The sequence below is a fragment of the Schistocerca serialis genome, chromosome 8 (assembly GCF_023864345.2).
Source record: "Schistocerca serialis cubense isolate TAMUIC-IGC-003099 chromosome 8, iqSchSeri2.2, whole genome shotgun sequence".
NCBI lineage: Eukaryota > Metazoa > Arthropoda > Insecta > Orthoptera > Acrididae > Schistocerca > Schistocerca serialis.
This window is the reverse complement of record NC_064645.1, coordinates 487,820,561-487,838,566: the sequence shown is the minus strand read 5'-3', so window position 1 is coordinate 487,838,566 and position 18,006 is coordinate 487,820,561. Positions and strand designations below refer to the sequence as shown.

At 37.3% G+C, this 18,006-nt stretch overlaps 1 protein-coding gene across 2 annotated transcripts in view; it reads right to left on the bottom strand.

Annotated features, from left to right (window-relative positions):
• Positions 1-18,006, bottom strand: part of LOC126416776 (sister chromatid cohesion protein PDS5 homolog B-B) — a 190,179-nt gene that overhangs the window by 82,794 nt on the left and 89,379 nt on the right. For both annotated transcript variants that reach the window (XM_050084633.1, XM_050084634.1), the window contains exons 13-14: positions 12,920-13,061; positions 2,634-2,785 (exon numbers count right to left, since the gene is read on the bottom strand). In XM_050084633.1, the coding sequence (XP_049940590.1) occupies positions 2,634-2,785; positions 12,920-13,061 (294 nt within the window). The remainder of the gene's footprint in view (positions 1-2,633; positions 2,786-12,919; positions 13,062-18,006) is intronic.

Here is an 18,006-nt window from a genome sequence, read left to right as displayed (position 1 = left end):
ACTAGCAGTAGATTTGTTTGTCCCCTTACTAGTGTCATAAGGATTGTGTAGTTATATTTTAGTGATCTAAGATACACTTACAAAATCTGTCAAACTCTTATTCGTCAAGAGAGCATATGAAAGGACTCTCGTTGATACATTGGAAAAGAATTATCTACCTTAACTGGGCAAACAAGAGGCCTTAAAATCAGACAATGGATCCCAATTTGTGTCTTAAGTGGTTCAGGCAGTACATGAAGAGGAATGGTATAAGGCAAGTTAAAATTTTGGCTCCTTCCCCACAAGGAACTATGGGCGAGAGAGTTATGAGGGAGCTGAATAGTGCATGCAGGGCTTACTGCCATCAAAAATATACTTCATGGGCTACCTACGTCCCTCTATTTGAGACGTCATGAGGCCACAGTATTTTCTCTGCATAAGCTCACGCTGGGTGTGAACCCTAGTAATTTCATAAATGAAGAGACTGCATTCCCAGTTATTCATGAGCTAATTTCTGAAGAGAAGGAGAAAAGTGTGAAGGTTCAAATGAATAAAAGGGGAAGGAGAAAGTAAGAGATGGCACGACAATAGATTGAAACCAACTTTCTTTGAAATTGGGGATGTAGTTTTGGTTAAGACCAAGAAATGGTCAATGAAATGACTCTGAAATAAAGAAATTCTGGCACATGTACCACGTGCCTTTTGAAATAATATAATAATCTCACAAAAATGCATATTTGCTAGCATACCCAAAATCCAATAAGCAATTAGGTTCGAGGAACAACACTGATATGAAGCGATATACACAGGCAGGAAAAATGTGGTGTAGAGTGTGATAAGTAACAACTCTGATTTGAAACATTAGGCTGATCTCATATGAGAACTGGGTAAGTCAAGTGGCAGCTGAGAGAACTTGGGGTGTTTACTTTGGGACTGAGGTGTCAAAGAGGAATATATTTATATGTATGGTGGTTTCATTGTAATACAGTAAGTTTGTTCACTAGGAGGCATGAGGGGGATGCTTGTTTAAGTGTGATGCAATGCAAAGTGTGTGAAGCAAGGCACGCAAAGTAGAATTTGTAGTCACTTGTGGGGTGAGATACGATAGGGGGGTGAGGATAATTTGTTGGGAATAATTGACACAATTTTAAAAATGGGGTGCAATGGGGATGAAAATGGATGTAGACAAGATAAGTAAACGGCTAAAAATATGAGACTCAGCAGGGAAAGGAGATCATATTATAATAAGTAGTCATGCATCATATGAGAGATGTTTTGAACTGTATGAATTTTACTGAAAAGAGCAAGTGGTGTAATGGTAACACACTGGATAAAAAAATTGATGTACTGGAGCAATATGGGATTTCTTACAACATTTAAGGTAATTAGATGTGATATCATTTGTTGCACCTACGTGATGACATGTTGTCACAATTCGGAAGGGTGGATGAGTAAACCTAAAAAGATATGGTTATATCTGTTGATGATATCATGATAAGCTGAGTATGTATTTGCCCAACTGAAGACTCACTAATTTTTGTTTAATAGTAAATAATAAGAAATTTTTGTTAACAATGTTGTGATAATCATTAGCAGTTGCAAATTTATCTTGCTATCTTTTCTAAATTAAGGGAGGTTGAAATATTCCATAAGTTTTGTTGGAGGGGCAGTTGTACTAGCTTGCTTTTAGATACAGACAGTTGTACTAGCATGCTTTGCTTATTAGTTCCTTTTAAGGGAATTACACACTACCTGTGTGGTTAAGAGGATCATACACATTAAATGTTTAGTGTGTAAGGAAAATATACAAACTGTACTAGCTATATTGCTTGAGAAATGTCTATCTGGGCCATGTGTTAGTGGGCTGATGAGGATCAAATACTAATACCATTTCTTTCTTTTCCTTGTTGTATTTCGTGTTCTTGGAGCACTGGAAAGAACGAAACACTAAGGCTCAGTGACGAGCAAGCACTTACTACAAGGTTGAAGACACAGTGAAATCAACCACAGACTTGTATGTGTGTGACAGAGCACTTTAATGTTTCTAGAACCAATGGATCTGTTATATCAATTTTGTCATGTTTTGTTAAATTTCATATGGTCACAAATCACCGACTATTTAATGCATTAATGTATATAAGATTGTGTGTTGTAGTACCTTCGTAACTGATAAGTTTCGAGAGTGCCATTTGCTTTTGGGTGTCCTCTGTGTTCAAGTATTGAGACTGTAGTCTTCCAGATCTTACAGGCATGAAGAGTTCTGTTGGACTTCAGAATACCTGGCCTATGAAGATAACTGCCAGAAACTTTGTGATGAGGTTGTACTGATTATCTGTAAACAAATGTTGGATTTTTGTGTCGCCTACATGATGATACATTCCTCCAGCATAAGCATGTGGCTTTTGTGTCATCTACATGATGTTACATTCCTCTGGCACAACCAATAAGCATGCTTATGTACTCTGACTTAGTGAGTCTACTAAGGCATATCCCAGATTAAAGAATTACTCAATGTACATTTTTATAGTCTTTGTTAAAGGGTTTGAAAAATCTAGGATACAAAGGGATGACAGGTAATTAAAGAGAGAGAGAGAGAGAGAGAGAGAGAGAGAGAGAGAGAGAGAGAGAGAGAGAGAGAGAGAGAGAACACTTACCTCCAGTATTTCTGTGAATATGGAGTCCACATTATGAGTGAGATTAACATACAAGCATCGAATAGCTTGCTTTGCTTGTTTTGTTGTTCCCACCTCGGCAAATTTTTTACATACTGGTACAAGATCTCTGACAATGTCAGGAAACAGCTCTCCTGCAACACCCAAGTTAGAGAAAATGAGATTTTAGCTTTATAGCATTTTGTAGTATATAAGCATTTATTGTCTTCACATATATACTCCTACACTTAACTTCCATGTGATACTGTCACAAAATGCACTCATCCCTCACTAACATGTGAATGAATAAGATTTACACCTTCTGTTCTTAAATGTTAATTTGCTCCACAGGAAGGAATAATTCATTTCAGAACAGATATATAACAAAAATTATAACAGTAAAGTTACAAACAAATATCAGAACTCACCATTATAGGCAGTTAATTCTGTCTCCTTATGACTCTCCGAGCATACCATCTTAGTGACTTACTCGTCTTCCAGTTCCCAAAATAAAAGTGTCCCAGGAGGAATGGTCAATATTCAGAACCATCATTCAAAGCGAAAAAGTCTAATAAACATGGGTGCTAAAATGTAATCCTAAGAGCTATGAGCTCTTCATCATCTTCAATATGGTGAAGCAAATCTCTCCTACTGCAAGCTCTTTGCTTTTCACATTTTGAGAGGAGGTGATATGGACCAAATTAAGAAAAAAAAAGTCTAGTATACATGAGCTCTAAAATGGACACATGAAGTGCTACTATGAGCATTTGTTCAGTAGATAAGAAGTGTTTCACAGCAGTGAAGATGAACATATATTCATAGCTCTTAATGTATGCATTTTAGAGTCCATGTTTACTACAACTTTTTGCCTCGAACGGTCATTCCTGTCATAGCCCTGAATATTGTACCGTTCCTCCTGAGACACCTCGTATACCTCATAAAATTTTAACATTTATCCATAATGAGGAAATCTGTTTCAAAAACACCACACAAATTATCTATTATGTGTTAATATAAATTTTTGATAAATGATGATTTCAGGGTGTACATACGGACAAGGAAAGGCAAATTCGTGGATTTTTTCCGGATTTCCTGGAAAATATACACACTATTTCCCAGGTGAAAATACACTTTTTCCATGTCAAGTGACAGTATACTTTCTCTCTTAACAGTAAAACTTTTCAATCCTTTGAATGGTCAACGTTTTATACACAGGCCTAGAACTTCCCAGCACTTTAGAAAATGAAATCCAGACAAAAATAAACAAAAATAAAAAGAGAAATTGGAAAAATCTTTGATGTGCAGCAATGTGCACACTGCATATTTTCATATCACAATACGCTGCATATTTTCATTTTATGAAAGCATACATCTGAAATCCACCAAACGCAGTATGTTCGTTTCCAAAAAATTGAAAATGAAATTGTGATGCCCTTTTGTAAGCTAATCATAGACCATGTCACGTGATCTCGCCAGCTGATGACAGCAGATATTCAGAGCATAGGATACGTGATTTAGTTAGCAAATAGCAACATCACTTTGGTAGCGCAAACACACAAATAGGAAAAGTTAATGGTTTCAATTAATATACATAGTGTAGGTACAAGAAAAACTAAGCTTTCACATATAATGTTGGTCCTTTTTTTTTGCGTGTTTTACACTTTAAGATACTTCACACAAATGTGCCAGTTAAGATACTTCACACAAATGTGCCAGTTAAGATACTTCACACAAATGTGCCAGTTAAGATACTTCACACAAATGTGCCAGTAACATTTAAAATAATGATATAAATGTCTAGTCTGCTGGGCTTGAAACTCTTCTAGATAGCCAGTCCTCAAAGTGTTAAGTTTTAAATGAGAGTCAACGCTCTGTAATTTAAGAAATTCCTCACACATTCTCACATGTAACGTAATTCATCATGCGTAAAAGGAAATTTACTTTGAAAGTGATGCTTTTCAAACTACCATTCACAGTAATTTCCCAAGACCTGTTAGAAAAGGGTTCATTACGCAGTTGCCAGAGAGCGCCAGAAACCAGGCGTTACTAGGCATGTACAGCTATGACGACGTGAGAAGCCCGTTCATAGGTATAGAGCATTAAGAGATCTTACATTATGTCATAAAGAGCACTGGAACTTCATAAACAATACTAAAATGCTTAATTCGGCTTGAAGTGCACATTCATACGTACAGATTCACAATGAAGTAGCCCCAACCTGATACTAAGTTTTTCAGTGTGGTTTACAGGATGTAAATTTTCTTCGAGTATCTACACTGCACTGCACTGCACTGCACTGTACTATCTCACACTTGGTTCTTTATTATGACATAATGCCATACGTAAGTGGCAGAAGGTGAAAATGTGCCGTTAAAATTCAGCAAACAGTTGGAGCTGGCCAGTACTGTGGAATGAAACACTTCGTTTCAAATAAACATACGGCCTCAGTGAGAAAGATTGATAAAATCCAAATTTCTTTATCAGACCAACAAAAATAACTTCATTGTTCTGCAAAGCGATTAATACTAACTGCCAAAAACGTGGAAATAAAATACAACCGGAAAGGAAACTAATAATATATTTCAGCATTCCGTAATTATGTGAATGTATTTTAATTCACCTGATAGCTCCCGGCCACAGAAATTTATTTTATTTTCATTTGATGTGCAAGTTGTAAACAAAGGGGAAACAGCAAAAGCATTAAACGTAGACAAGGATCAGGGGTAGTGTTGGCTGCCTGCTGCCACTGCTGATGCAGCTAACAGCCACACTTAAGCAGCTGAAGCGGGAGAAGGTGCTGCTCATACGTGACTCAACTGCACATGCACTCGCTGGCAACTGCTCAAATGAACTTAATGTAAACAGTTGTGATGTCTCGCTCATTGCAAGCAGTTTGTTGTGGTCTTCGTCCTAAGCACTTTGGCACATTTTGCTGTTGGCAGACACTTGTGTGTGCATGGTGTTTTGTTGTAAATGGTGCATTTCCCCATTTCCCTTGTAACTGAAGTTTCAGTTTGGTTAATTTTCTTTCATTTATGTTTTATTGTTGCAATATTATCATTCTGCAGTAGCGGGATATGGTAATATTCTTTAACAGAGTATCAATTGTTACCAGTCAAAATTACAAAAATTTATGTGAAAACTAAAACAATAAAAAGCTCCCTGGTCTTTCCCAGATTTTCCGGTTGTCCTGGGGCATATACATTCTGCATTTGGCCCAGCAGCTGCATGCCACTTTATTAAAACTATCAGTTTTTGGATAAGCAACAGACAAAGTGGTAGTCTTCATAAAGTGGCATATCTATGACAACAAATTATGATTTTTCGAAGCTGTAAATCATCACCTCCTTAAAATAATATTAATTTTCCCACAGTAATTTCTGTTTTGATGGTTTTTAACCCTAAGACCTCTCTATGTGTGGCTGTTCAGGAAAGTGGAAACAGATTCATAATGTTTGCGATTTTGAGTAAACATTCAAAGACTCCCAACAATGAACATTACACACATCAAGAAAGCGTAGACAGAATGAGTGGAACTAGTACACAGGCATCTGTTTGGTCAAAAGATGATAATAATAATAATAAACCCCGTGGAGGCCCGGGAAAAGAATAGGCCTCCGGTATGTTCTGCCAGTCGTAAAAGGCGACGAAAAGAACAAACCACTAACAGGGCTAACCCCCCTTTTAGTGTGATTACTTGGTTCAGGACAGAACTAAATAAGCCTCGAACAAGCGCCGTCATGGTCGGGGACGACGCTTGAACCCTATGCCCGCCCACAATGGTAACGACACTGCTAGCCGACTGGAAAATGATTTAAATCCAAATAGAGGTGTTTTGCAGGATGTGCTTCCTGCAACCACCCTAGAAGGAAAACAAAGACAGAGGATGAGATGGTCAGATGAAGTTAATCGACACCTCATGTTCTGTTATTACCAAGCAACAAACCTAGGAACCAACACAACTGGATACAGATCACAAGTATACTCAACATTTATTACCAGATACCCAGGATTAAAATTTTTAACAGAACAACGACTAGCTGATCAGATCCGTGTAATAATAAAAAATAACAGGATACCCCAGTCAGAATTAGAAAACATCAAACAACAAGTACAACAAATACTGGAACAAAATAATGTGCAATCAGAAGAAGAAGAAAATACAGTAATGGACTCAAACATCCCAGAGCAAACAAACAAAGAACAACACGCATCAATTCAACAATCAGAGGAAAACAAAATCTTAAGACAGCCACCAGAACAAGCTCAAATAGAACACGAAGTGACACACATATTAGATATAGAAGAAAAATTTCAGCTGACATATATAGAATACAAAGACACAAATACAGACATTAGACCATTCTTGCATAGACCGCCAAATAACCCACAAGTCGAAACAATAAAAACTATCAACACAATCATACACAACAAAGTAAATGAAAACACAACTATGGAAGAGTTACAACTACCGGTTTATATCGGAGCACTCACTACACTAAATATACACACTAGGCAGAGATGAGGACCAACCAACACACAGAAGAAACCCACAAAACCAGCATGGCAACACAGGCTACAGATCAGAATAGAAAAACTGAGAAAAGACATCGGACAGCTAACACAATTTATAAAAAATGAAATATCAGACAAAAAAAAGAAAAAGGTTAGGTAAAATCCCACAACAAGAAGCAATAGAACAATTAGATGAAAAGAAGCAGAAATTACAAGCATTGGCCAAACGACTTAGAAGGTACAAAAAAAGTGAAAATAGAAGGAAACAAAACCAAACATTCAACACAAACCAAAAGAGATTTTACCAAACAATAGATAACACACACATTAAAATAGACAATCCACCAAACATAACAGACATGGAACACTTCTGGAGCAACATATGGTCAAACCCGGTACAACGTAACAGGCATGCATGGTGGATACAAGCAGAAACAGACTCATACAAGATGATACCACAAATGCCTGAAGTGATAATTTTGCAAGCAGGAAGTCACCCGGGCAATTAATTCTACACACAATTGGAAAGCCCCTGGAAATGATAAAATAGCAAATTTCTGGCTAAAGAAGTTCACCTCAACACATTGACATCTAACTAAATTATTTAACAGTTACATTGCAGACCCGTACACATTCCCTGATACACTTACACATGGAATAACTTATCTGAAACCTAAAGATCAAGCAGACACAGCAAACCCAGCTAAATATCGCCCCATAACATGCCCACCAACACTCTACAAAATATTAACTTCAGTCATTACACAGAAATTAATGACACATACAACACAGAGCAAAATTATAAATGAAGAACAAAAAGGCTGCTGCAAAGAGCAACTGATAATAGATGCAGAGGTGACATATCAAGCTAAAACAAAACAAAGGTCGCTACACTACGCATACATTGATTAACAAAAAGCTTTTGATAGTGTACCCCACTCATGGTTACTACAGATATTGGAAATATACAAAGTAGATCCTAAATTGATACAGTTCCTAAACATAGTAATGAAAAACTGGAAAACCACACTTAATATCCGAACAAATTAAGATAATATCACATCACAGCCAATACAGATTAAGCGTGGAATATACCAAGGAGACTCATTAAGTCCTTTCTGGTTCTGTCTTGCTCTGAACCCACTATCCAACATGCTAAATAATACAAATTATGGATATATATTTAAAAACAAAGATGATGTGACTTACCATACGAAAGCGCTGGCAGGTCGATAGAAACACAAACAGCCACATACATAAGTCACATCATCTTTGTTTTTAAATATATTTTTCCCGCATGGAATGTTTCCCTCTATTAAATTATGGATATAATATTACTGGAACATACCCACACAAAATCACACATTTGCTATACATGGATGATCTAAAACTACTGGCAGCAACCAATCAACAACTCAACCAATTACTAAAGATAACAGAAGTATTCAGCAATGATGTAAATATGGCTTTTGGAACAGACAAATGTAAGAAAAATAGCATAGTCAAGGGAAAACACACTAAACAAGAAGATTACATATTGAATAACCACAGTGACTCCATAGAAGCGATGGAAAAAACAGATGCCTATAAATATCTAGGATACAGACAAAAAATAGGAATAGATAATACAAATATTAAAGAAGAACTAAAAGAAAAATATAGAAAGACTAACAAAAATACTGAAAACAGAATTGACAGCAAGAAACAAGACAAAAGCTATAAATACCTATGGTATACCAATATTGACCTACTCATTTGGAGTAGTGAAACGGAGTAACACAGACCTAGAAGCACTCAATACACTTACATGATCACAATGCCACAAATATAGAATACATCACATACATTCAGCAACAGAAAGATTCACATTAAGCAGAAAGGAAGGAGGAAGGGGATTTATCAACATAAAAAACCTACATTATGGACAGGTAGACAATTTAAGAAAATTCTTTCTAGAACGAGCAGAAACTAGCAAAATACACAAAGCAATCACTCATATAAATACATCGGCTACACCACTGCAATTTCATAACCACTTCTACAACCCTTTAGATCACATAACATCAACAGATACGAAGAAAGTAAATTGGAAAAAGAAAACACTACATGGCAAGCACCCGTATCATCTAACACAGCCACACATCGAGCAAGACGCATCCAACACATGGCTAAGAAAAGGCAATATATACAGTGAGACAGAAGGATTCATGATTGCAATACAGGATCAAACAATAAACACCAGATATTACAGCAAGCATATTATTAAAGATCCCAATACCACAACAGATAAATGCAGACTTTGCAAACAACAAATAGAAACAGTAGATCACATCACAAGTGGATGTACAATACTAGCAAATACAGAATATCCCAGAAGACATGACAATGTAACAAAAATAATACATCAACAACTTGCCATAAAACAAACTAATAAAACAACATGTTCCCACATACAAGTATGCACCACAAAATGTACTGGAGAATGATGAATACAAATTATACTGGAACAGAACCATTATAACAGATAAAACAACACCACATAACAAACCTGACATCATACTCACCAATAAAAAGAAGAAATTAACACAACTAATCGAAATATCCATACCCAATACAACAAATATACAGAAGAAAACAGGAGAAAAAATTGAAAAATACATCCAACTGGCTGAGGAAGTCAAGGACAGGTGGCATCAGGATAAAGTTGACGTTATACCGATTATACTATCAACTACAGGAGTCATACCACACAATATCCACCAGTACATCAATGCAATACAGCTACATCCAAATGTATATATACAACTACAGAAATCCGTAATTATTGATACGTGTTCAATAACCCGAAAGTTCCCAAATACAATGTAACATATACCATACAGTTAAAAGGAAGTCACGCTTGATGAAGGTCCGCGTCACTTTCCATTTTTAACCAGACCTAAGGTCTGAGAAAAATAGAAGAAATAATAATAATAATAAAGCTGACAAAAGAGGTTCTCTTTAAGTAGATCAACTATCTCAGTGTGTCCCTAAAAAGTGAACAATGACAACAATCAAGCGTATCTGTCACTATGATGCTATCTTTTTCAGTAGTATTTTCAGTTGTTAGTATTCCTCCTCAATCTCAATCAATTAAAGTTAAATATGTATAAAAACAAAGATGAGGTGACTTACCGAACAAAAGCGCTGGCAGGTCGATAGACACACAAACAAACACAAACATACACACAAAATTCAAGCTTTCGCAACAAACTGTTGCCTCATCAGGAAAGAGGGAAGGAGAGGGGAAGACGAAAGGAAGTGGGTTTTAAAGGAGAGGGTAAGGAGTCATTCCAATCCCGGGAGCGGAAAGACTTACCTTAGGGGGAAAAAAGGACAGGTATACACTCGCACACACGCACATATCCATCCACACATACAGACACAAGCAGACATATTTAAAGACTTTAAATATGTCTGCTTGTGTCTGTATGTGTGGATGGATATGTGCGTGTGTGCGAGTGTATACCTGCCCTTTTTTCCCCCTAAGGTAAGTCTTTCCGCTCCCGGGATTGGAATGACTCCTTACCCTCTCCTTTAAAACCCACTTCCTTTCGTCTTCCCCTCTCCTTCCCTCTTTCCTGATGAGGCAACAGTTTGTTGCGAAAGCTTGAATTTTGTGTGTATGTTTGTGTTTGTTTGTGTGTCTATCGACCTGCCAGCGCTTTTGTTCGGTAAGTCACCTCATCTTTGTTTTTATATATAATTTTTCCCACTTGGAATGTTTCCTTCCATTATAAAGTTAAATATGTGATAGATTAAAACAAGCAATATTACTACTGTAACACAAAGGCATTTGCTATTGAGTAGCTACTTTGAGACAGTTATTCGTTACGGCATAATCTTCTGGGGAAATTCAGCAAATGTCACTATAGTTGAATTCTTTTATATTGGCGGTTCGCGCATGCCCGCCCAGACGCGGGAGATTGCTGCCAGTTGTACGCACCAAGAGAAGCAGCGCCATAGTATAGTATAGTTCGCAAACTTATATAAAAGGGGGGAGCACGCAGTTTACGAAGTAAAGCCACCACGGCCGCATTAACCCTTTCGCTGCTACAGAGACGTGCTCTCCGCATTCCGCGCTGCGCGCAATTTTGTCATCACTGCACTGCTCGCCTGTGCCGACACATGGTGTTTCGACTGCTTTGACACACTTTATCATTCGATTTCACAAAAACTATTTGGCCCAAAAATTTGATTTTTACACATCTTCTTGACTGATACCTTCCCCCCCATAAATGACTTAATTTTGTTTCGATGTTCAACGCAGTTATTGTGAAGCATCAGATGTAGTAAACCATTGCACGAAATTTTGAAGAGTTTGCAGAGGTAAAAATCCATAGTGTACACTTTCCATATGGTCGATTTTAGTTGCCACTAAAAATTTCCAAAAAGTTACATTCAAACGAATAAAATTCATGAAGTAAGACACTTCGATATTGTTTTTAAAGAATGAAAATATTAAGCACCAAACAAGGTTTGAACTCAGAACCTTTCGCTTAGCAGCAATAAACTTTAACCATTACGCTAACTTGTTATACAATAACCCTCCCGGCAGATGACTTTAAAATATCATGCAAAATACCGACAAACACTGTTGGTATGACTACGAATTACTCACGTTTCGTCAAAGTACAATAGGAAATAACAATTACCGCTGTTCTTTATTGCGAAAAAGAGTTTAGTGAGAATGATACAAACACCTTTCCTTGCAATCGCCTGAATTAGGAGGCTTATTGCTTGTTTGGTTTCATTAATTAATAGAATATGAAGCAATTGGTATAAAGAATGCTTTTTCCAAACTTTCTTTTATAGAAAGTCTGCTTTCAAGACATTTATTTTGTTCAATTACTTTATTTATGACTGAACGTTTATAAAACTGAAGACACTCGTCTGCGCTCTGTACTGCAGTCGAGCTCTGGCAACGTCGTTCTCTGTTCATTGGCTGACTGTGTTTTGTGACGTCAGATGCGCAGAATGAACCTAAACTCGGCCGCCGTCATAAATGACGTGCACTTTAGGCTCCTAGTATTACAAAAGAAACATGTGTGTTGCAAAAAAACGGGAATCCTGTCGACCACTGTTAAAAAATTTAAAAATACTATCTATTCCCTTACTTTACATTTATGAGATGGTGGTGTTCCTATATAGAAATCAACATACACTAGACACTTTCCATTTTGACCACAACTACAGCACTCACCACAGAGATAACTTCAAACTTCCAACACATCATTTAAAACTTTGTGCCCAAATGCCAGAGTATATGGGGTTAAAAATTTTCAATAAAATAAAAGGCAGTAATATATTTAAAATGGAGATTAGTTCACTGAAAAGATTGCTCTTTACTCTTCTGGTGGAAAAGGGTTATTATTCCGTCGATGAATTCATTGAGGACAGCTTCACAATCTGAACACAGGGATTGTATTACATGTATTATTTTATGTACATGTGTAGCTGTAACTTAGAAATGTAAAATATAATGTAAACTTTTGTATTTCTCTTAAAAAAGTGAAAAAAGTTTCTTTTGTAAACCTTGACATGTCTCCTGTACATCAAATCAAATGATTTGAAAATTGTATGTAATGAGATGAATAAACCACATAACATAATATAACATAACTACCATGTACTCAAAAGAATGGTGCAGTACTTGCAAGAATGAATTCTGAATCATACATACTACTCTGTGTCAAATCACACATATATGATGTCTTAACTCAAATGTGACTTACCTATAGGCTTGTATCGTCCAAGGAATGTAAGAACAGAAAGTACTAGCGGTGCCACTGTCTCATCCTCCATGTCGAGGAATGAAACTAGGTGTGTGATAACATCTTCGTGTAAGAAGTGTGATGGGAAGACAAATGACAAGATCTGAAAACAGAAAAAGCTGAATATTTAAGAAGAATAAAACTGCACAAAATGTAATTTATACATGCAATTAACATTAAGAGTAAAATGAAAACAACTGTCAATCAATATGACACAATATTGATTACCCTGATCCTTTCTGGGATCAAGTGGTGACTGGTTTGGAACAGTCTATAATTACTTCCTCCTTTTCGCCAAACTCTTCACCACAGATTAGCAATTACACCCAATGTCCTCAATTACTTTTTGGACAGATTCCAGTCTCTGTCTTCTACTATGGTTTTATCATCTATGACTCTCTCTCATACCAAGAAAGTTATTCCTGATGTTTCAACAGATTTATCATCTGTATTCTCAACATCAATGCTAGCTTCTCTTAACTGTGCAGTGCTTGTATTTTAACATTGTTAGAAGAAATAAAAAAAACATAAATTGCTATTTAAAAAATTGTAAAAGAAACTGACAAAGAGATCATGTCTTGCTAAACGAAATCTACTAGTATCAAATATGTGCTTTTTTTGAGGACGAAATTTCTGAGAATGTATGTCCGGAACGTAATAATGTATGAAAGTGGGAAAACCACAAGAAAAGAGGTGAAAATTAAGAGGTCTAACAAGATGAGCACTGTGCAATTTCTCTCCAGAATCAGCAGGCGAAGAAAGGAATATGTGGAAAACAAAGACTAGAAGGGGCAGGATGTAACTGTTTAATGTATATTGTTAAATAAGATGAGTAAGGAACAAATATTAAATGTTTCTACCACATCTAAATGCAGTAGAAACATATTAAGGAATCTGGAAGTGTAATAGGTTGGAAAGGTGGGGTTGGAGATCAGAAGTATGAGGGAAGGTAGACTGCCCGACTGTGGGCAAGCACTTCCCTCCTCCTCAGGTCTGCAAAATGAAGAGTGAGCCGAGAGTTCCCCATTCTCTCTACTGCACTGCGTCACAAAAAGGAACCACAGGGTCCTTCTCGGGCAGGATGTTAAGACTGTTTACTGTATACATTAAAACTTCATTTATATGTTTTCCACCATATAACCATGTTGTAGTCACTTGGTAGTGTATTAATGAACTCAATTTCTCTCGCAATTAATTCTTTTACTGGTAGACTGTCTAAATCTCTGCCATTCCAGAACTGCTGATCATTGTAGAGTGGACTGCACTGAGTGGAGCAGCTTACTATATATCCACAGTATATCTTCCGAGGTAGGTTGTGAATATATTCACGTCTGGAACAGTAATCTGCTGTAATGCATTCCTTGACTGATGTTAAAATATCTTACGTTCCATAACATCTAGGTGACCTACATCTGCTATGGAGAAAGCCAATTTAAGCCTCTGTGTGTCTTCGGATAGTGGGAGAGCCAAGACTGTGGTGATGCATTTGATACCTCAAGCTGTAAAAAGTATTCCAGCCACTGACAGTGGAGACAATGAAAGCAACATTGTCAAATAAAAATTAACAGCATGTTACTCTTGGGGCAGGATACTCAGTGTGGTATACAGCTGACAGCTCCAGTTGTTGAGCTTCAACTTCACATGAACAGTTACTTAATACAAAGAAAATAACTATACAAACATGAGCTCAGTGGAATTGGTTTGTCTACTCACATGAGGGAAGTGGACAGGAAATGCTGGGAAGGTATAGTCCATCTGCAGACTGCAAAGTGGGCAGCACTTGTGGTGGTGGTGGGGTGGAGGGGGAATTACCTTCCCCAAAAGAGTGTCACAGCTGTCCTATAGGATGACTAAGAATCAATTTTCCTCTATCATTGCAGAACAGCATTCGAAGATTTACGTAAATTCTGTCCACATGTGTTTCTTGTGTTCTTATCATTAGTAATTTGTATCTGTATGCTATGAAGTGTTAAAGCACTCTGTGGAAAATAGACACCTCCAAGCACGTTTGCACACTGCATCACCAGTGATTCTTACAGTGAGCTGCAGAAGGGTCGTATAACTTTGTGAAGCATCCTGAAGTTGATTTTTGTGATGCAGTGCAGTACAGAATGGGGAATTGCCTGCTCACTCTTTTATTTTGCAGGCCCATGGAGGATAGAAACGCACACCCGCAATCCCATGCGAGATACCTTCCCTCAACCCCCACCCAGTCTTTCCACGCTATTATAACCAATTAATCCTTAACGCTGCTCTACTGCACTTCGGTGTGGTACAAACATTAAATAGTAGTTCTGACCCACATTGCTAAGCAATATACATTAATTTAATACTATCAAAACATTATTTTTAATAATGTGTGATTTGCCCATCCCTACAATGCAGAAACCATATGGCATAGGAAAAAATGAATCAGACATTTTTTGTAATAAATTTAATGTAGCTTACTTTTGTACTATGAAATATTTTCACTATGAGCCACAGTTTTCAAGATAGTCAAGAAAAACATGAAGTTACCTTCACATGCCTCTCACCCCCATGCTCACACCCCTCTGGGCAGGATATTTAGAGAGTTATTCATCACAGTCCCCTCTATTACTGTACAAAAATATTTTACTACACAAATTTTTCCACTAATTCTCCTTTGTTAAATGGACTAGCATTAATGAAACACACTGAGAAAAATAACCACTTGGGTAAGGCAAAGAAGTGTCCCCAGGGTCCTGCATGCAATATGGGCTTACCCTCCTATAATTGTCAAACCACCAATCCGCTATAGTCAAAGTGTTAAAGATGAGAACAGCACCCACTCATCACAGGAATGCTGCCCCTAAAACAGAAAATAGGCTTTGGCAGAAAAAAAGAGCTAACCAAATCTAAAAGAAAGTAAACAGAGTAAGAGATGATTAAGGCAGCTGGCATAGAAAGTTGGGTCGAGAGTCACTCATATCCGGCATGTGGTGAGAGATACACCAACTCCGACCTCCCTCCATCCAGACTGAAAAAAGTTTACAACTTTATACCTGAGAATAAAAACTATTTTCATGGAAAAAATGAAGAAGTGGATAAACTGTCCTGCGTCATCTGCCAATATTAGAGACAAAGAATCCAGAAGACCAAATTTAAGAGATCCAGAAGGAAGTGGCACCCCACCTGGAAATGAGCTACTGTCTGTAAGGCTCTGCAACTACGATATGGGGGTGGCTCATTACATATGATAAAACTATAGGTTAGTCTGATGCAGAGACGATGTGGTTCCCTTCGCAGAGAAATGAAGGGAGCAGCACCAGGCAGCAGTTGTCTCCTTACAGTACAGAGTTTAATAGGGATGGCAGTAGCTCACCAAGTGAGAAGAGGTCTTATTTGCACCAACAAATTCTCACCTTGGGTAATCAACACAAATGACGGGCAAGTAAATGCTTCTCTATGCAAATGGTTGGCCAGTTCATTCCGTGGGATATCCACCTGGCTTCGGGCTGAGAGAGAGAGAGAGAGAGAGAGAGAGAGAGAGAGAGAGAGAGAGAGAGAGAGAGAGAGAGAATTAAGCAAGCAGTATGACTAAGGTCAAAGAGAATATCATGAGCAGCTATTATGGTAGGGTGACAAGGGTAACAGCAATGAATATCCTGGAAACTGTTCATTGGAACACTACAAATTAAAACACAAACAAGGGAGAACTGTTTAATAAAACATACAACTCTGTTAGTGGGTATCAGCTTCACTATAAAAACACTGTGTTCCTGTCCAATGGGAGATGTAAAAAGCATATCCCATTCAATCCATGGCTTTAGTGACCCTTGTGTGAATGATGATATCACCCAGATAATCCTGAACAACTGAGAACAACTGACACTGAAAGCTCATGGTGGTGACAAAATTTACTTCTTTGAAATAGGTTAGTCCTAATTTGTTGTCTGTGTTCTAAACAAGGTTGAGGGTGGGGGTGGGGGTAGGGACCATGGGGAGCACACACTAACAAGGGAATTGTCAAATCTAACATGTCATAACCTATCCTGAAATTTTTCACACAGGAAGAATATACCAAGGGAAATGCCCTGTCAAAATTGTAGCTGCTAAGGCACACTGGAACTATTAAACCAAGAAAAAAAAAAATGTTACAGTGCTCAGTTCTGTAACACAAAGAACCACTTATAATAGTAGTTTGTACAGCCCTTCCTGCCTAGTACACAATCCCTTGAATACGTATTTACCCTGTAAAACAGTCCTCTATGCGGACGATACAACTTTTATCAATTCAGGACAGGCTCTTGAATCTGTAGGAGAAAAAAATAATATAATGTTTGAAAAATCGGTTCATTGGTTTAGTACAAACTCCCTATTCATAAATGAAGCAAAAACTGAGGAAATATTCTTTAACTTGAAGGTATCAAACAAAGAAAATAAGTCTGTTAAACTGTTAGGAATTATGATTGACCAGAAAGTTAGCTGGGATAAACATATCACATATGTCTGTTCTAAACTTGCACGTGCTATGTTCCTACTTTATAAGCTCAGAAATAATGTCAGCCAAAACTTACTGCTGCATTCATATTTTGCTTATATCCACCCCCATCTTTCATATGGTATTCTGTTCTGGGGAAATTCTCCCAATTCAGTATCAATTTTCAGATGGCAAAAAAAGCTCTTCACTGTATAGTGGGTTAATCTCCTAGGGATACATGCAGGGAACATTTCAAGAAATTTAACATCATGACAGTTCCTTGTTTGTACATCTATTATTGCTTATTACATGTAAAAGGAAGCATAGCTCAATATACCCTTAGGTCATCTGTCCACACCCATAATACAAGACAAAACCACACAATTGATCTGCCATACTCTAGATTGTCCAAGATACATAATAGTTAATATAATAGAGGGAAACATTCCATGCGGGAAAAATATATTTATTTTAAATATGTCTGCTTGTGTCTGTATATGTGTGGATGGATATGTGTGTGTGTGTGCGCGCGCGAGTGTATGCCCATCCTTTTTTCCCCCTAAGGTAAGTCTTTCCGCTCCCGGGATTGGAATGACTCCTTACCCTC